Below are 21,105 nucleotides of genomic sequence, written 5' to 3'. Positions count from 1 at the left end.
TTGCCCCTCCACGGCAGAGCTCTCTGGTGGAAAACGCTCCCTAAAATTCAGAATTTCTGCTCTGGTAGTGATCTCCGTTCCCAACACTCCCCTTAATAAACTCAGCCAGGGGGCACGATATAATCATATATAAATTCGTATTCACCAATACTATGAGGCTGCATCCAAAATAATTAGTGTTGACTAAAAATTTTTGTGCAGACCCATGTCGGTCTATCCAGAGCCGTTAACTACCTTTTAATAAGCAATATGACATGATTATTTTTTCCTGATGAAGACTTTCTCTTCATCCTTTGGCAGGTATCTTCAGGTAGTTTATCCCCATATGCAGTAGGGATCGAAATAAGGATTTGATGAGCAGTACCTCTCAAACGAGGAGTTAGTACACAGCATGCCAGAAATTTAGCTCCAATATGATATGCAAACAGTAACATTTTGTCCATTCTATACAACCCATTGTGCTATAAACGTCTTGTATATGCATCCTAATTCTCATTCATACACAATTGCGGAATATATTTCATATAGGTTTGTATGGTGCCAGTTGTCCTGGGGAGTCGAATGTAGCTGGTAGCTGCCCTCCCAGGCTATAAGCAGGAGCTAAAAGGCCCACAGCAATTTTGAACCCTTTGCATTGAGGTAACCTCTCGGTCCGGTTCATAACCTAGCCATTTGAAATATCTTATTTTTTTAGGAATGCCTACCCAACCTTTCACAAGTTTAAGCCACCATGTCAATGACCCACCCAGCGAGCTGGTCTTAACTGACAGATCAGAACTTTTATTTCCACATACGAGTGACCTTTGTGATGGGTCTGACTCAGCGGTTGGTGTTTGTCAATTGTGTTTTGGTAGATTTGTTGACCATAATCCTTTGCTGTTCTATTCTTCCATTTATGTTCTGCTCTTCAGCTGTTGGGAGGTGGGGGGGGCAGGAGGAGGAGTGGAGAGGGGGAAATTGCATTTTTTTGATTATCATTGTAGGTCCACATGTAGCCCTTTTTATTCTGCTAGTTGTATATAGCTGGGATTCTGATGACTTTCATTGTAGGTTCAAACTTTATTTTTTCAGAGTAATACTGCACTTGTCTGATCTCTTAAGAGACCGTCCTTTGATGCACTGCACTTAGTTGTAGGGTGCTTACTTGTCTCTTCTGAGAGGTTCTGTTCAATGGTGCCTGTGCTTTGGCTGCTTTTCAAGATGTTCCCTGTAGTGTTCAGTGCATTACCATAGGTCGTGGCAGTATCATTGCCCATGCTTTCTTTTGGGCTTAGAGTCTACTTCAGTGCATGATTACCAGAATGATCTATATTTTGCAACATTGGTGTGACGGGATAGTATTTTGCTGTTTGCGTGTCAGTAAATCTGGTCTTTTTACCTACACTGCTTCATCTGTTTTCAGCCTTTTCCCCCAGGCTGTTGTCTTGAGACTATTCACTTTGTTTACGTTGGACTTGACGCATAGCATGGTTTTTATGAACTACTACTTGCACTCTAATCTTACTTTTTTTTTAATTGAGCATTTTTTCAAAACGGTACAAAAAGCAAATGCCCCTGTGCTAACCCTCCCCCGACAGCAGTCAACCCTTGGCATGAGTCCATTTTCTATCTACACATCTTGTCATAGATATTACATGAAATCCAGTATTCAAAGTCTCTGTGGGCACTAGTTTATACTGAAGAACACCCAGGACCAGATCCCAATCTTATTTGAATTTCTTTGTTTTTGTTCCCCCACTGTATCGTATACAGATGCCTTTGGGCCAGGTGTGTAATACAAATAAGCTAAACTACGTCACCCATTATAAAGATAAAAAGTGCCATATCATCGCAATCCATTCATGTTCTCAGGTGGCTTCCGGTTTCTTCCGTTTCTTGGCTACGAACGATACAGCTGCTATACTGAGGATCATATATGCCGTGCGTTGAGCTTTAGTTGGCAGAATCTCCAGCACCTCATAGTTCCTGGGAATGCAGGCCAAAAAATGGTTTTCATTGATACTTTCTAAAAAGGATGTAAGGGCCGGACATATCCATCAGATGTGCTCCCATGTGCCCTCCTGCCCGCCCCGGATTTCTTGGGGGGTGAAACTTGCGTTTTTACTCTGGGGTCATGTGCTATTACACCATTCTCTTTACCCACATCTCCCTGATCTGAAAAGCCCTTGTGAGTGAAGGTATGCTTTGCCAAAGATTCCGCCACTGCTCTTCAGATAAAGGTCCACTCGGGGCCCTCTCCCATCGTTACATATATGCCCAGATCGATCGGCCATACTGGCGGATCAGAGAACAGTTTAGAGTGCTGCAATCCTATGCTGATCTCCTGTGTTGGCTGGTAAGTATTTTTCAAAGGAGGTGAGCTCCCTGAGCGCTGCTTACTTATTCCACGAGGCATTAGCCAGTGTCGCAACTGCACATATCTAAATCTTTCCTGGCCGCCCCCCACCCCCCGGCCAAAGTGCAAGTTACATTGACGGAAGGTCCTAATCGCTTAGGTGTCCACATAGCCCTCAGTTTCACATCCTGCCACCTCCCATCATGTATAGGCTCCCTGCTCCCCCCCCCCCTCCACCCCCCGGTTTAAATTGAGGATTACGAAACAAGGGTGTCTGTGGGGAGGCGAACATCGTCCAGCCCACGCGCCAAACCAAGGAGTCCCAAATGTCTCACCAGGGCTGTAACTTTTTTTTACATAACTTATTATTCGGTCTGTCCCCCTTAGGGCACCACAACTTGCTGTAGGGGGCCTACCAACCATGGCCTTATCCATCCTCTACCGCACCCTGTCTCGACTCCTCAAACCCTTTGTGCCACTTGGTAAAGTTCAGGGTCCCATCCCTCTGTGTGGTCGTTCATAATTTCAGGGTACCTTTGGCTTCTTCCCTTCATAAAATTCCCCACCATCTTATACAAAACCTCAATGCTTCTGCAGAAGCGCCACCAGTAGGGCTTGAAAATAATATAAGCCCCTGAGGAGAATTACCATTTTGATAACATTTATCCTCCCTATCCATAATATCCAGAGATCGGTGTTCATTCGTCCAACAATTGCTTGCATGTCTCTGGGGGGTGAGGTGGGGGGGTAGTTGGTCTGATGCAAGGAGTCACAGCGTTTTTGTGATCTGCACTCCCAAGTAGCAGAGGCCCCTGTCCGCCCTTTTATATGGACATGATTCAAGTAACCTAAAGGGTGACGTTCTTCACCCTGCTATCCTAATCAATTTGGATTTGTCAGTGATTTTTAGGCCTGCCACTAGTCTAAATTCACCAAGGAATTTGGCTATCGCTGGCAATGAAGTGTTTGGTACTGTAACTGTGAGTAACATGTCATCGGCTAAGGCCTTTACTTTATGTTCTTTGCCTCCAAGCGGGATTCCCCTAATGTCTCCTGTCCTGAATGCGGGGTAGTAAGGGTTCAAGCTATACCATGTACATCTGGGACAGCGGACAGCCTTGCTTGGTCCCCTGTGAGACTTTAATTCCTTCTGATCTATTGATGGCTAATCGCAACGTGAGCGAGTGATAGTTGGCCTGGACCAGCCGTAGAAATCCCAGACCAATCACCATGGCTTTCATTGTAAAACAAAAAAAGACCACTCTACCCTGTCAAAAGCCTTTTCGGCATCCAGGGTGAGGAGCATCGCGAGAATAGTTATTTTGTTCACCTTTTCTGAGGTGGCATACCTGCCTAATATTGTTGAAGGTGTGCCTCCCTTTGACAAAGCCTGATTGATCAGTGTTTACCAGATTGGGAAGTGTCTTTGCCAGCCTGGTCACTAATAGTTTGGTGAATATTTTTCCAGCCAGATTGAGATCAGTCGATATGAGCCACATTGCGTTTTATCTTAGGTTTAGGGAACAATGCTACCTTTGCCTCAGCTGTGGTTCGGGTAATAGGCCCCTTGTCCCCAAAGGAGTTGAACCGAGAAGCCAGCACCGGAATACTCCTTTTTTTTTAAAAAAATTTTTTTTATTTTTAATTTTCAATTTTCGTTATTGGCATTTCACTTAACAATACAAACAACCAACAAACCCACCCCGGTACATTTATGAAGGTAGTGAGCCGTTTCTTGGCAAGGCGTTCCAGAAATGAGAAAAATCACAATTACTAAAAATTAAAAAATAAATAAAAAAAAGTTATCATGTGGCAAACAATAAGCCATAAGCCGCATGGGTGACAAATCTAACGTCCCGTAGGTAACACTCCTAAAATGATCGAGTCCGATTACAGCTTCCGCATAGTCCAGTTTTCCGAGCGGGTAAGGCCGCATAGCCCTGTTTGCATTAATCCTTGAGTAGGACATCAGATAGTAGGCGGGTATCCCCCTACGAGGCAGGGTGGGGTGGAGATTCCTGCGTAGAAAGGGACACAGGACCCCCTCCACTCGGTTGCTTGAGGAGGTATAGCATATATGCATCCCATATCGGGCTATCGCCCCAGCAGTTTCCTCTCATTACACCCCATCTAGTCTCCATGTCATTGCAATACAAAATGTCCTCGGACCATTGGGCAATTGTTGGGCTCCGCTTCCTACCCCACCTCATAGCCACTCAGCGTTTTGCCAGAAGTAAACTGAGGCTTAACTTCCTAGTCCCCTTAGGTATCTGTCTGGTGTACCCCAATAAGACCATCACAGGATCTGGTGTGAGCTGCTGCCCCACAATTTCGGCAATCACCACAAACACCTGCCCCCAGAATTGCACCAGCTCCTCGCACTCCCAAGCCACATGAAGAAATCCCGCCGCCTCCCGCCCACATCTGATACAAGCCCCCGACCTTTGAGCGAAGTAATCCTTTAGCTGAGCCGGGGAATAACATTGATGCAAAAACTTAAAATGGATCAGCTTGAAACTTGTTGATCGCCCCCTCCGAGTCATCTCACAGCAGTAATCTCATGTAGTTGCAGGTATTTCCCTTCCTAGTGTCTTCTCCCACAGCTCCTGTGATGACGTCCCAGTACCCGGTCACCCCTTCAGAGGCATCGCGTATAACTCTGAGTACTCGCCACCCCATGCCCCCTCCTATCATTGTATCAAGCATCCCAGCCACTGTTGGTGGTTCGGGAAAGGACGGGAACAGCCGCTGTAGCGTCACCCGCAGCCTATGATACTCCCACAACTGGTCGATGGAAATTAACTTTCCACTCGAACGGGTCTCCAAATTTAGTAACACCTAACCTCTTCATCATAGCCACATAGTGTGCCTCACTAGTCGGGGGGGAACACCAGACCAAGCCCTACATTTAACTTCCACCAAATTTCGAGGTATCCGCGAGCGGCTCGGGGCAGTTCAAATGACAGACCGTAGCAACGCAGGCGATGCCATTGACCTCTCTATCTCCAAGTATCTATGCTCTGCCGCCATCCCACACCAATACCTGAGGAAACTAGCCTGTGCCACCATATAGTATAGTTCAAAATCTGGCAGAGCCAGACCCCCCTCCCGAACCGGTGCTGTGAGCTTCCTCCAGGACACCCAAGCTTTTTTACCAGCCCAAATGAATGTCACTACCAACGAGCGGCGATCCCGAAAATATTTTTGAGGCACATTTATAGGCGCATTAAGAAACCCGTACAGAAGCTTGGGAAGAATGGTCGTCTTGACCAGAGATCCTGCCATATAGGTTGAGTGGGAGTGAGTCCCAACCTAACATCACCCTTTTGGCCGACTCAAGTGCCTCCCTGTAATTCGCACGATATACCACCCCCTCCTCTCTTGCTATGGTGATGCCCAAGTATCGAGTGCTGAGTAGGTCCCATTGGAATCCTCAAGTATCGTGGAATTGAGATGCCCGACCCGTCAATGGGGATATAACGGACTTACTGGTATTTATCTTAAGCCCAGAAAGTTTTCCAAATCGCTGAAGATCCAACATAATCGAGTCCAGATTAACCTCAGGATGGCGAATGAACAGGACCATGTCATCTGCGTACACCGAGATCACCACTTTGAGAGTTCAACTGTACTCCCTGTGGCAGGTGTAGCTACCTAACCCTTTCAGCCCAAGGCTGTATCGCCAGGGCAAATAGCAGGGGAGGCAACTGGCAGCCTTGGCGTGTCCCCCACTCAAGTGGTATTAACTCGGTGGTCGGCCCATTCACCCTCACCCTAGCCACCGTATTGGTATATAATGACACCAAGGAGATTAAAAACCTGCCCAGACCCATCCTGCGCAGAACCGTAAATAAAAACGACCATTCGACGGAATCAATGCCTTGGTGGCATCTAATAGAACTGCCACCACCGGGTCATCTGTCGGCAGTGCCGCCATCAGACCAAACCTCCTCCTCAGTCCAAACGAGGTCGACTGACGAGGGATGAACCCTGCCTGATCCGCCCTTACTATAACTGGCATCAGCGGTGCAAGCTTTGTCGCTACAATTTTAGCCAAGATCTTATCAAGGTTAATAAGTGAAATCGGGCGATACAAGGAGCAACCCCCCCCCCCCCCCTGGTTTCCCTGGTTTTAACACGACCACCACTGCCTCCCTGAGGGAATCCGGCAGCCGACCCTCATACACCGCCTCCTGGTACATTAGCAGTAAATATGGTGCCAGTTTGTCAGCATAGTACTTATAATATTCGGCTGTAAAGCCGTCTGGGCCCGGGGACTTCCCACCCGGCAGCGATTTAATGGTCTCAACCACCTCTTCGAGTGTCACCGGCCTATTCAACCACTCTCTCTGCTCCTCCAAACACCAGTGCAGTCCCACATCGTCAAGGAAGGCCTCAATATCGGCCTGTGCCGCCTTCAACTGGGATGAATACAACCGACCATAAAATTCCTGGAATTCATGAACTGTCATCTAAGTGATCAACCCCCCTGCTCATCCGTAATCACCGTCACCCTGTTTTCATGGCCACCCATTCGAGTAGCTCTGGCGAGCGACCGCCCTGGGGCCTGTCCCTCTCCATACTTCTGGGGGGGCTACCCTGTCCCACATAAATTTCACCTCCCGCTGGGCAAGAGCATGAAACTCCTGCAGTTTCCACATAATATTCCCCTGCTGGATTTTAGTCTGGATGGGAGGGCCCTCTCTTGCAAGACACGCAGCTCCTCCTCTGCGCCAGCCAGGTCTTTCCGTATCCTCCACAGGATCCCAAACTCCTGGGCTATACACTCTCCCCTTATCACACACTTGAATCCTTCCCACAAGATACCAGCAGATGACACCGACCCATAATTAACCTCAAAATACACATCCATAGCTTTCGCCAGTTCTTCCCTGAAGACAACACCTGTAAGCTCTTCACTCTTAAAACTCCAAGGAGGTCTTGCCCCCGGATAGATAACAGAACGGGAGCATGATTCGAAAGAGTGCAGGCCATAATATCCACCCCAACGGACCGGACCATAATTGCTCGGGACAACAGGAAATAGTCAAGACGAGAGGCCGAGCCATGCGGCGCAGAGTAGTGTGTGAATTGATTCACCCCCGGATTTCTCACCCTCCAAATGTCCTCAATACCCCACACTGTGAGCATGCCCTGAATTCTTGCAGAGCTTTTACTACCTAGACGGACAGCATTGCCCACCCTATCCAGGGACAGGTCTAGAACAGAATTAAAATCTCCTGCCCATATAATTTTCCCTTCAGGAAGTACCGCCAGTTGCCTTTCCACCTAGTCAAGAGACTGTCGTGTCCTGGTTGGGACCATAATAGCAAATCGGTATGTAGTGCTTCCCCTGAATAACCCCCTGCACCACAAAAGCCCTGCCCTCTTGATCCTTGAGAATTTTGGTTAGTCGGAATCCCACCGAACTGTGCACCAAAATGCATACACCCCTGGAGTAGGAAGAGAAGTACCTATGGCGCCCCCAGCTCTTCCCAAACTTAGATTCAGTAGCCGCTGTCAAGTGAGTCTCCTGGAGAAAAGCCACCCCCACCCAATGCCGTCTCGGGTATTGCAGATAGTCGGTCTTGATTTGTGTTGGAAGTAATGACCACATACTAATTTATCATTGCAGGCACTAGGTAGAGCTCACAAAGGAGCCCCTGAGTGGATTGACTCTAGTTTGGGCTGGACAATGGTCTTCCAGGTAGACCAGTTTACTCTTATCCACATCTGGGTGTTGAACTGAATGTAAATTGGATGATAAACCATGATGATGACTAAAACTTCACTGCTGTACTTTGGGTTATTGGAGGCCTAGCTCTGTGGACGTGGGGATTCTGGGCCTTTAATCGTACACTGGACTTGACCCGAGGTAGTGGAGCAAATCAATGAGGAAGCAAAGGATTCCGCTGGAACATGTGCTGCTGCAAGCCATCCTCCCCCCATTTGAGTCAGTGGGCACTGACATTTCCCCATATTTAAACGCTTTCTGGTGTGGTTCTGCACTGTTCGGAATCCTGCTATTCTGGTCTTGTCACCTACTTGGACTGTCACCTAGCCAATCCCAATACTAAAGCAACCTCTACACCATGATTATTGGGCTTCATTCACAGCATCCATCAGCATGTCTCTCTGCGATTCTTCTGACTCCATTACACTCCTGGTCTTCAGCTCTTCAGGCCTCTGATCTGTGCGCGCTGCCCTTCTACACCCCCCCCCCCCCTACCCCTGACATGCAACCATTTACCTCAGTGGGGTGGTGGTCCACCTTTCCATCCGCTTTAGCACATTTGGTCATCTAACCTTTGTATGAATCTCTTCAGATTGATCTTCACCCATCGCCCCCAAGACTCTCCAGCTGAGGGGGAAGGGGGGGCGTGATTAGTCTTAACTCCTGGGACCTGTACTACTTAACCTACACTGTCATTACAGTGAGCAGACTATTTTGTCCACTTCTTTTCCATAGACATTTTAACGCTTAAACTGACGGAAAGTGCTGTAAATGTGTACTTGCCTGTAACTAAGATGCATGCTTTTGATGATTGAATAGCAGATCTCTGTGGACACTATCGCATTTCACTAATCTTGATTTTGAATTTTTTGTGTGTTTATCACGCAGATTTCCACTTGAACACCTGCGAATATCAAAGAGTAGGATATTTAACGTGTACTATGCATAGTTTATACCCTGATTGTGGTTTACGAAGATTTTCAGCTCGCCTTTCTGTAGATAGTTTAATGGAAATTTTACTTGATCGTAAATACTTTCAGAAATTGTACTGTGCACTCTTTTGTATTATGTATTAATCTGGTAGTGTACACCAGATTTCCCCTTTCTAAGTGTGAAGCCAATCTGCTCTGCCACATTTACTGTACAGAGTTTAAATTAACTTGGTGTGAACCATGTATTCTTACTCAACTCTACAGATAAGGAGTTTATCAGCCACATATAATCCCTAAAAATAGGCAAATGCTCTAAAAAAAATAAAAAATAAATAATGGAGCAAAAAATCCCCCCAGCAAATAATAGGAAACCGATAGAACAGAGTGCCAACGAGTGCCCCTGCTTTCATCCACACAGCTACATGGATGTTTGGACCAGTAGTGCATGTAGTACCACTGGAAGAAGTAAACTTGCATCTTTTAATGTGTATCCTTAACTAGGTACAGAGACCTTTTCGTTTTTCCAGTGAACCCATATTTTTACTCGCTTAAAAAAAATACTCCCATTGGGAATTGGATTTACATTTTTACTCCCAACTTTAAAAAATAGGGAGTAAAATATTCCCACTTGAAGATTTATCTTGAACACTTACTACAGGGTGGGATTCTTGAACCACTTGGCAGATTGCAGAAACAACAAGCCATCCCAGTTGTTCACTTTCTTGTTTCTACTTTAGGAGAAGTAATGTGGTGATTTGCAAATTATGACCACTTTCTCATTTTCTTCTAGAATTGGGTGTATGCTACAAACATGAAAGTCGACAGGACAAAGTTGAAGAAAACGCCCACAGAGGCGGTAAGTCAATTGATTTTTTTTCTTCAGGGATGCTAAATTTGGTTTTGTGTGGTTTAGTCGTGATATAGCACAGATGCAGCAGTACAGCTCTGGATCAGAGGTCTTGTTTGAATCTCTACTTTGCTTCTTCAGGAAGCGAGAGAATATATCTACTTGCTTCTGCGTGTTTGACGCATCCTTCCAGGTTTATACTTTCAGGCTGTTCTTTCATCAAATTGTAATTGCTCCCACCTGACAAAGTTCTGTTGGCTTACAATTTTTCTTGAGTGTTTGACTGTTGTCCTTGTGGATGTTCTTTCTAAAACTTGGTAAGAGGCTTGCAAATGGCAATAGAAACCCAAGATTACTCTACAATTCCAAACCAACTAATTCCTTCAGTGAATGTGTTTGACTTTAATTTTTAAGTACCTTGTGACAGAGCCCACATTACTCTTTACTTTGTATCGCTCATAATGCGATAATTGCAGTAGTGCTAACTGAAGTACCCCTGAATGTCTTTTATTTCTGATTTCTTGGAAACTGTTACCCAAAATCTGCTAGCTTAATTAAGTGGTTATTTTACACAACTAATTGATTCAGTTGTGCTTTATTCTCCCCCATTCTGGCCAAACGGGTTTGATGCAAAAGTGCATAGCTGCAAGTATTGTCTTCTATTGATAGTTAACAAATCGGCACTGAAATCATTTTGGTAACTGAAGGAGGTGAGCAATAATGTTTGAAGGATACTTTCCGATCAGCTTTGAGTTTGCTTGTATGCGGCGAGTAGTGAGGGGGCGGGGTCTGCAAATTGGCTGTATAACCTATCCCTTCATGATTTGTATTTCTTTTTGTTTGTAAAAAGGCAGTGGTATTTTAACCTGCTCTGTGAATGGATGTGTGTTGGTGGCCTACATGCTGCAGGGTTTCTAGTTGTTTGGCAGGGATGTGAAGGTGTTCTTGGCATCTAGGGATTGAAAATTGTCCACCCCCCCTATGGCCCGGAGCTGCAACTCTTCCAAGAATGTATGCAGAAAATTGGGATCTGGTGTATTTTCATAAATTATTGTGTGGGTGTTCGTTTGATATCACTCTACATGAATGAGCAATGGTTGCCTGGTCGTCCCTGATGTAATTTTCACTCTTGATGCATTACTTCTCTGCATGTAGTTACCAATTCATTGGCATGTTAGTATCAGTGATTTTGCGCTTTTTCTTTCTCCCCACAATTGTTCTAAACTCGCTCATAGCTTTTGTGTTTACTTTAGAATTCCAAGGACACCACAGATCTTTTTCTCCAAGTAACCCCTGAGTGTTGAGACCTGCTAATGGCCAGAGATTCTGTGTATGTTTTATTATTTTTTAAATGGGATCGTATTAAAAGGTAAACTAATTTCTGAAGCTTGTGGAACTGCTTAGAATTACATGCTTTGCTTTGCAATGCTCAACATCTAGTGGTAGGCGCTGAGTATTGCACATGTTTTTGAAGTTTGAAAAGGGATATCGACTGGGCGTGTTTGTAATATTATTTCTTGTGATGTCTACTGTACCCATGATCTCCCATGTCGAAGTCCCTAAGATTATTTGTTTCTGACACAAGGGAGTGTAAAGTGTGAGCGTGGAGAAGTTCTGATGAGGTGGGAAACATCTGAGATTTAACCAAGAAACTTTGACTCCTAGACGAAGGGAAGGAAGGGTGGGTGCATGTGAATTGAAGCAGATGCAAGCATCAGGAATAAGATTACATTAAGTAATGTATGCTTTCTGAGGCTTGTGGATCTGCTTAGAGTTGCATGCTTTGCATAGATTAGTGGGCAATACTTAAAGGAAGTGTTATTTGAAGGTAGCTCTGCAAATGGATGTTTTAACACCACCTGGCCCACCACCTGGCCCACCTATGTATCACCTTTTAGAATGTGTATCTACACAGTAATTTGAGTGAAAGTGTGAACTGAACTCCAAGTAGCATATTTGCAAATGGCATCGAAGGGCACATTTGCTATGAAAGCTAGAGTTGCACCTGTGCCACAAGTTGAGTGTCTCTGGGTTCGAATGGCAAGAGAATAGCAAATTTGGGTACAGTTGGCAGTCCCATGTTGACTACAGATACAGAAACAGTCCGTTTTTCTGATCGCTTTAGTCTTCTGTAGGTAAAACCTGACAGCCCTTCTTACATCGAAGGTATGAAGGCTATTTTGTGCTGCGTTTGTGGGGTTTTGGAAGAGTGCAGGGAGTTACATGGATTGATTCACATGGAACTTTGAGATGAATTTTGGAGCAGAACAAGGCACTGCAAGGCACAACACTTTCTTTGTGAATAATAACAAAGGGATCTTGTACTGACAGTGCTTGTAGTTCACTAAACCTTCTAATGGATGTGATGGCCACAAGAAAAGCAGTCTTAAGTGGGACATTTAAGACTGGCTTTGTGCATAGGCTCGAAAGGGGCCCCCCATGAGCTTTGTAAGTATATTCAAATCACAGCTGGGAGTAGGATTAGAAAATGGAGGGAATAATATTTTGGCACCTTCCATGAAAGCTTCAACTGCAGGCACTTTCCACCATTAAACTTTTTTGTGTGATTAGTGTAGCAGAGAGCAGTCGATGTACTCTTAATGAATTGAAGACTAAGCAGCAGTCTAACAGATTGCGTACTGTATTTGAATGTTCAAGTGGATTGATTTGCAGGAGCTTTGCACCATAACGCTAACATTTCCATTTGTTAACAATGTCTTGTGTTTGGCTTGAGGTTTTCTTTTAGAATGTCCATGTATCTCTGGCCTAGGTTTAAATGACCAAATTCCATGACTTCAGGAGCCAGGCTGCTGCGTTCAATGTCTGAGGGCATGGGCGAAGTGTTCCTTGATTCTGTGACATGTTGTATGGGCATGGTAGTTTCATCGGAGGACAAAGCCATCATTTGTAGGTGTGAAAACCATGTTGGTTGTGCCCACATTGGAGCTATTAGGATAAGTATGTCTTGTTCCTGATGTAGCTTGTGGACTATTCTGTTGAGAAGAGGGGTTTGGAGAGGTGTGGGGGGAACGCATATTTCCCTGACCAATTCATTATCAGAACACTTCCCCTTGCATCTGGTCTGGGGATATTGGATGCATGGTGTCGTCATTGTGTGTTCTCTTGTGTAGCAAAGCGGTCTGTCTGGTAACTCTCTATTCTCCCCTCTGGCCCAACTCACTCTGCAGGGCACACTCTGGATGTTCTGATCTCCTCAGACCTTCCCCCCTCTCTGCCTCTAATACCACTCCTCTCCTGGACTGATTACTTTCTCCTTTTCTCCTTTCCTCCTATCTCACCCTCTACTCCTCAGGCCATGCCACTTCTTTTACTGCTACCCACCTTCTCGGTCATCCGACCCATGAAGCGTGTGTCAGTTGAGTCTTTCGCCGCCACTTTCTCACCCCCCTCCCACTTTGGCTGACTCTCACGCTGACGCAGCCCTTTCCTTGCTCCACTCGGCTATATCTGATACCCTTGATATTCTTGCCCCTGTCGTGAGAATCCGCCTGAAGCCCAAAGCCAAGTGCAACTCCTGGTACGACTCAGACCTCGTCACCCTTAAACGCAAGTGCAGGGTGGCCGAGAGGAAATGGCTCGCTTCATGTACATCCTCTGACAAACTGGCCTGCTGCCTGCTCCAAAGGCAATACCGTGTCTCTGTCCTCACCAAGAAGAGCTCTCATCCAAGCCTGCGTCTCTGCGGCATCTAAATACTTGCCTGAACTCTTTAAAATCTGCAAGGAACTAGCCAATCCAGTTGCAGTCTCCACCACTCCTGTCCATTCCCAGGCCCTCTGCACGGCACTGGCTTCTTACGTCATCTCTAAAATTCAGGACATCTGTCCTCGCACTCCTCCTCTCTTCTCCCTCCCTCTACTCCCTGCTTTACCTCTGGCCCTTCTGCAGCCACCTCTCCTCCCTCCTTCTCTGCCTTTCCCCTGTTCTCCACAGACGAAGTTTTGAGACCAGTCCGATCTATGAAAGTCTTGTCTAAACGGGTTCACCCCTGTTCCTCCAAAACCACCAAGGACCGCATTGACTCCCTAGCTCCTGCCCTGGCCGCCTTCTGCAACCATTCCTTTGCCTCTGGAGTCTTCCCATCCCCCCTGAAGCACTTCCTTGTGCACCCTCTTCTTAAGAAACCCTCTGCCGACACCACCTGTCCGGCTGACTATCGCCCAATCTCCATCACGCCCTTCCTGGGCAAACACCTAGAAAAACTGGCCATCTTCCAGCTTAATCTCTATCCTGAATCTGTTGGTTGTCTTCATGACCATCAGTCTGGCTTCAGAGCTGCCAGAAGCACGGAAACTACTCTCCTGAACATCTGTGAAGACCTGCTCTCCAACTTTGATTCTAACACCCCCTGTCTCCTCATCTTGCTTGATCTATCTTCTGCCTTTGACACGGTCAACCATGCCATCCTGCTCAAATGTCTTGGTGATAACCCGGTTATGACCGGTCGGGCCCTGGCGTGGCAGACTGCTTTCCTCTCCGACCCTCCCAGGTCCAATTGGGGCCCTTCCTCTTTGCTATCTTTTTCTCTACCTGTGGTGTTCCTGTGGGTCTAACCTCTATCCTGGCTGTTCAACCTATACCTGGTGCTTCTTGCCCACCTTATTGCTGCGCTCTGCCCCAACTTTCAGTCCTATGCGGATGACACTCCACTCCTTTTCAGGTTACCTTCAGCCACCTCTTCTCTGTCTCATCTTTGTCTGTCTGCTATACAGGAATAGTGTGCTGCCAATGACCTCTGCCTTAATGCCAGTAAGATTTAGATTCTCCTCATCAGCACTCCCGCTCCCTCCTTTCCTGTCGCTCTCTGGCTGGCCTCTCTTGGCCCTTCTGCTCCAACCTGCAAGGCTTAAAACCTCGGGGTCATCTTTGACTCCACACTTTCCTTCTCTCCTCACATTTAAGAAGTCACACTACTAGCTGCACCTCTTCAGAGGTATTATACCTTTCCTCTCCTTCCCCACAGAAGCTCACTGTCTCAAGAGCTCTGGTTCTCTCTAGGCTGGACTACTGCAACAGCCTCTTTCTAAATCTGCCTGCCTCTACTCTCCGCCCTCTGCAACTCATCCAGAACAGGACTGCAAGACGTGTCCTTGGCCTCAAGCCCAGTGATCGTATCTCTCCAAGACTGAAATCTCTGCACTGGCTCTCAGTGGCTGTGAGGATCAAGTTCAAAACACTCTGCATTGTCCACAAGGCCTCCTGGGGCCTCATTACCTTCAACTCTTGCTTCTAAATATCTTCCTTCTTGAGCTCTTTGCTGGTCTGCCTCCAACACCCTTGGAGTCAGTCGCTTCTCTAAGCACGGAGTTGGTGGTAGATCTTTATTCGGCTGGGGCCTCCCTCTGGAACAGCCTTCCTGCCCCCCTGAAACTTGAGAACCATCTCTGGTACCAGGAGCACCGCAAAACCCTTCTCTTTGCTTCTGCCTTTTCTCCTCCTCTCCCCTGCTGACCTCCTGGCTGATTCCGAACCTGCGCTGGTTACCTGGCCACCCTCTGAGCCAGGGCCCAGGTCCCTCCCCCGCCAGTCGCACAGACCTGCACTGCCTGCCTAGGCAACCCCCGCACTTGGGGACTGTTTCTGTATCCCTACAGTCCCCCTACCAGCACTTGCCTCCTGATGTCTGCACTCCCCTTTGCACTTGTCACCTGCTGGCCGATACCTTTACTTATTGTTATTCTATACCCATGTACTGCACTGTCCCTTCCCCACCTTCCCCCTCCCTTGCACTTGTGCCATCTGAATGACACCTGGCCTAGTATGATCGTTTTCTGTCCTCCCCGCCTTGAAACACTTGGGTATAGGCGCGTTATTAATGCGATATCATATATCAGCAGGGTATCAATCTCTAGGAGCTGGGAGCTATTTAGCTCCTGGTTTTAGCCAAGGGGAGCCTGGTTAGCTTGAAACGGCTACCGGGAGCTACTTTCTTTTTTTACTCCTGTGGCAAGTGGTGCCATATAATCCTAGCTATGTGATATTGACTGTATGCTTGGGAAAGTATATAAAGGAGAATATAGAACACACCTAAGGGACATTTATCACATATTGGATAATATAAAATGGACAAAAAGTTAGTTTACATCTTGTGCAGAATTAGATGTGTGCTGTGCACTATATACTAGCTTCTGGACCCCCAAAGGTAGTTCCTACCTAACTGGTTATGCCTGATGGGAGCTTCATTTTGCTCCTGGTCAACAAATCCCAATTTCCTAGACCTCTTTATCTGGAAAGATGGAGGCAAAGGGGAATGAGCCTCTTCATACTGTGGCACCTTGTCCGGTTGAGAGGGAGTGTGAGACTTGTGAATGGTGTTTATTTTTTTTTTTGTACTAATGTGACCTGTTTTTTCGACGTATGTTTTGACACCGTTGAAATATTTGTCAAGGTACTTTTATGTATGGCTGTTGGCCACTTGTGTTTCTTTATTGGCTTGCGTTAAACTTGGTTGCGGAAGCTGGCTTTTTTGGCACATGGTCGATAGGTTGTGTAGTGCCTGCTGCCGGCGTGCAGCCTTCTTTCGACAGATCAGTCTAAGAGCAGCCTGGGGTTGCGCGTTTATGCGTGCGTCCTTTTCGCCAAAGGCTTTCACCATAGCACGCTATGACTGCCTTTCGAGACCGACCGGCAGCAGCAGGATGGTTTCCTTGTAATTTCTTCGGGCTCCGAACCAGAGCAGTTTGTCCTGGCCTTCCGGATCTGATTCGGCCATCATAGCATGTGCTGCCCACCACTTGGTACAATGTTCCTTTAGGGTCGAAGGCCTAAACAATTTGACATGCAACAGGTCTCTGGTTAGCTTGGGAAAGGCAGTGGTTACACACTGAGTGTCCTTCCACCATGGTGAGTGATTTAATTTAGAGGGCAGCTCGACAAATGCTGTAAATGGAAGTAGTGGAGTTATGCATTCTTTGATAGAAAAGGAACCGGTTCCTCCACTCTCCCTACTGCTAGTCCAAAGCCTGATCGGTTGCCCATTGAGTTGTCCGGCGAGTGGTGATCATCGAAATAGTAAAATAATGGTAAATAATTCGGAAGATAGCATAGCTACAGGACTTTGAAACGGATCCAAAAGTAGGTAATGAATGCCATATCTGTTGGGACAGAGTTCAGTTTTTGGGATCCCCTTGCTCTGTTTGCTTTTTTCCCCCCTTTTATTTTTTGCGGTTTTTTACTTTACTTTGGTGGCCAGAGTGACTTCTGCTAAAGTTCCCCTGCCACTGCATTCCCCCTTTTTCTTTTCTTTTTTTTTTTCTTTTTTTCTTTCCTTTAGGTATAGGTTCACCCATAAGGTGCCCAGTCCCAGGCATGCTTTTCAGGCACCCCATTCCTGCCCTAGGCTGACTATCACCCTCCATTGGTTTTAAGGGGGTAAATTGGTGGCAGCTAATAGGTTTTGGCTTCACCAGGGGTGCAAGTCAGTTTACTGCATTGGTAGCCCAATGTGCCTTTATGGTAGCCATTGGAGTACTAATGGGTCTTTTAAAGTCTGACTCTCGACCACTTTGTTTATGGGGCTTCCTTTTTCAGGCAAAGAATGCAGACCTTAAAATTGCCCTTTTTGCCACGTGTTCTTTGTGGTCCCAAGATGGCAGCCTCAAAGATGGGTTGGACTGGTTTAGACCAGTACCTGGCTTTGGGCAGGCCATTACACTTCCTGTGCGGTGTCTGAGTATTTGGTGGTTTTTGAGGCCACCCTGATTGGCTGGCTGCCAATACCTTTTATGTTTTAAATCCCCTAATGGGATTGGTGGGCAGACAGCTGCCTGCCCCTGTGAGTGTAGGAATATATAGGGGACCCCCTTTTCCTGAGATCAAGCTGCTGGATTTTTGGAGGCTACGTAGGTCTGCCTATCTGCTCGTTGACTTTCAGCACTTTTCTGCATTTGCTGCATTTTGAGTCCCTCTTCTGGCCATACTGGTTGGATGCAGTGTCCTGGGTATAGCTCTGGTTTAAATCCCTGGCTGCTTTCTCTGCATTTTTAGAAAGGGTTTACTAATGAAGTTTCCTACCCCTTTGTCCCTGTGTAGAGATTAGTTTGTATAGCCTGAAAAGCATTCCAGTAACTGCGAAACATTTATTAAAAAAATTGGCTTTGTGCTTCTGTGACTTGCACAAACATGCTTTCAGTCCGATGTCAGTCATAAACCATTGGTTCCCCAGCATGGGGTCTTGGATGGATTCACATGCTCGTGAATATTACAAGTCAGGCTGGACATCCTTGGTTAAAAATAAAGCAGTTTTACTTAAGCTAAAGAAACTGCTTGTAAAGAAACTGCTTGTCTCCTCTTTAGCCTTTCAGTAACACTTTGGGTCATACTGCCACAGCCAATGACACTTGCCCTAAGATCCACCCCTGGTAGCCATCTTCAGATTTTTACCAGCCATCTCTTGTGTTGGGAGTCTTTGTTTTGCTCCTCGAAATCTGACAACTTTTTACTGTGTTTTGGCCTATTTTTGGCAGAGTTCATAGATTCTTCTGTTACGTTGTAACTATCTGCTTCAGTGGCCTGTTGCCAGAGGAGATCATTATTCATCGTCTGATCCACAACTCCTGGTACCACAGGCTTGGGACTTTAAATCGGCAAAATGGCAGACTCAAAGGAAAGTCTTTATGTCCTATGAGAACCGCGGCCTGAAGAATATCTTCGAGGATCGGCACCTCTGGTGTATTTATTGGCTACATCTTACCAAGATGCGGATGGATGTCTGATTTGCCAATCCTTTTTGGATTTGGACATAGAAGGAATGCCGTGTGGTTGGCGGCGTGGATTGAAAAAATGGTGAGGCTTCAGGTGTGGCCTCCGGGCGTCGTTAGGTCTCTTCCAGGACCAGTAAGTACAAAGAGCATTCTCTCTCAGATGGAGGTTGAGATCCTGAGGATCCACATTTTGCTCACCCCAGCCTGGTACAAGAGACCCCACCAATAAGACTCAGACCAAGTAAGTCAAGTCATCCATTTATTCAATCTAGGCTTTCGCGAAAGGGCATGACTTCCTACACATTCAGAAGGACTGCACAGGAGTGAGCTAAGCATTCATACAACTTGCATACATTTTTGTTAACAATGCATTCAATAGCTGGCACATAGCCGAGACAAAAATCTGCAGTGTCATTGGCAGCTGGTTGCACGCCATGTCTCGCGCGTCTTCGTTCGTACAAAGGATTTCTTGCAAACTCATTCCAGTAGCTTAACAGTTATCACACACCACGCCTGCCTTAACTTCAGGCGGCCTAGTTCGGGGAAATTGCTTGTGTGGTTGTGTAACTAATTCATACCTTCTGCTACAGACATGCGTCCCACCCCTGCTTTGCTCTTCTATTTGGAATACCAAAGCTCTTAGCTTGTGACTACCAGTCCTTCCTCCGAAAGTGTTAAAGGTTTCCGAGAAGGGTTTATCTTGCTGAAAACATGAGCACCAACTGAAGCGACATGCCCAGCCCTCCTAATCCGAATCCAGTCCTTTGACAATGCTTCCTTGACAAAGATCCAAAAGTAGGCAGTCGCACGCTGCAACGCCTTCGTCGGTGGTTGCCATGGCTGCAGGACCCAGTTCACTAGCTCTGTTGGTTAGCCTACCGGCAGGCGGGGTTTCTTCCATCCGCGAGAAAATGGCTGCTGTCGGCAGCCAAAAACGCAGGTGGTCCTCGAAGGGCAAGTCCTCCAAGAACCAGTTGCCAGCTCCACCATCAACACAAGCCTCGCTGATTTCATCCACCAGGACCATCGCCCTGTTGACTATAACTTCATCGACGATCCAGTCTATGAAGACTGCTCTTCCTTCTGCAGCACCAAGGGGCTCCTCCACGACAGTCTCCTTTACCATTGTGGCGGTTTGCGTGCCCAGGGTTTCCTTGCAGCCTAGACCACCGTCAGCGGTTCCGATGACGGTTTAGTCTACGACTGCACCTTTTCCTGCTCTGCAAGCTCCAGTCGTACCCTTTCCCTAAGGGCTCTCGCTTAGTGAGGGACATGCTTCTAGCTCAGGACTCTATCTAGACCCACCAAGGCTGCTCCATGCCTCACTCTGCCACCTCAGGCTCCCCAGGTCTTTCGCAATCTACACCAGTTCCGAGTAAGATCTGCCTGAAGGGTTCTACTGTTCAGGAAGGGGGTGGGGGTGTGAGGGGAACCAGACCCGATTATGGCAATACTCCTACTCCCCGTCCCCTTTCTTCCATACTTATAGGGGCATCCCTCCGTCCTGTGGGACGGGACCAGAGCGCTTTGTAAAAGCATCCAAAAATGTTCTAAACATGTTTTAGTCCTTCCTCGCTTTCTACGCTGGGCCCAGCACGTGGCTGTAACACCACCCATCTCGGCTCCACATCGCCCATCGGTCATTTTCTCCCCTCGTTCGGGAATGGACGTGCTTGCATCCTCGGGAGATCTTCCCTTTTTCCTCCTCTCGGGCTCTCGCTAGCGATTGTTTGCTAGTCTGTCTTTCAAACTAGCAAACTAGACTTCCCAGATTGCTCATCGTGTCACCGACTCTTCGCAAGGGCAGATCCCTATCCTCTTTGCCTAGAGTGTTTGGGCCCGGATCACGGTTGGCACTCCTGCTTTTATTGCGACTCCTTTTCGGTCCGGGCACTTCAACGTCGGTTGGAGCAGTGGTATGTCTTTCGACGTACCCCTCCTTCGCATTTTCAGGCGTTCATCGACAAAAAGAAGAAACGCCCGCTAAGTTCTTTACTTTTACTTTTCAGAGCACCCCGGCCGGGAGAACTTTCCGGGCTTTCCCCGAGCCGGGAGGAGCGTTGATTGCTCTGTCACCGGGGATTGCCCTAAGGTGCCTTCTGGGCCTAATAATTGTACCAGAGTTTTCTCCGAGGCTCTCCGTAAGGGGCCTGTGGCTACTGGAGGACGCTCCGAGGCCCTTCCTGTGGGGGCCACTTTTAGACCCTGTTCTACTGAGTCATGGGATACCGGAGCTCGCTGGTGTTACCGAACGGATGTTCAAGGCCTGCGCTAGTAAGGCTGTTACCGGACCTGGGTCCGAGGTCCCTCGTGCAGAGGCTAAAGTGACCAACATTTCTGAGAGGCCTGGCAAGGCCTTATCGGTGAAAGTTGTTTCTCACCTTTCCCGCTCTTGTGGCGATGCCAGAACTGTTGAGGGGACAAGGAGTGAAGTTCTTCCTTTACCGGGAGTGCCGAGGTCCTTCCTGTGAAGGCTAGTTTGGCTATTGGTATGTCGCAGAAACATTCCAGGCCTCATAGTACCAGCTCGGCTG

General features: G+C 47.1%; 1 protein-coding gene across 5 annotated transcripts in view; it reads left to right on the top strand.

Moving 5' to 3' along the window:
• HUWE1 (HECT, UBA and WWE domain containing E3 ubiquitin protein ligase 1) overlaps window positions 1-21,105 on the top strand; it is a 2,445,223-nt gene that overhangs the window by 22,197 nt on the left and 2,401,921 nt on the right. For all 5 annotated transcript variants that reach the window (XM_069645305.1, XM_069645304.1, XM_069645303.1 and 2 more), the window contains exon 2: window positions 9,792-9,857. In XM_069645305.1, coding sequence (XP_069501406.1) covers window positions 9,813-9,857 — 45 coding nt within the window. In that variant the 5' untranslated portion in view covers window positions 9,792-9,812. The remainder of the gene's footprint in view (window positions 1-9,791; window positions 9,858-21,105) is intronic.

The sequence above is a fragment of the Ambystoma mexicanum genome, chromosome 2p (genome assembly GCF_040938575.1).
Source record: "Ambystoma mexicanum isolate Mex_15411 chromosome 2p, UKY_AmexF1_1, whole genome shotgun sequence".
Taxonomy (NCBI): domain Eukaryota; kingdom Metazoa; phylum Chordata; class Amphibia; order Caudata; family Ambystomatidae; genus Ambystoma; species Ambystoma mexicanum.
This window is presented reverse-complemented; position numbering and strand designations above follow the sequence as displayed.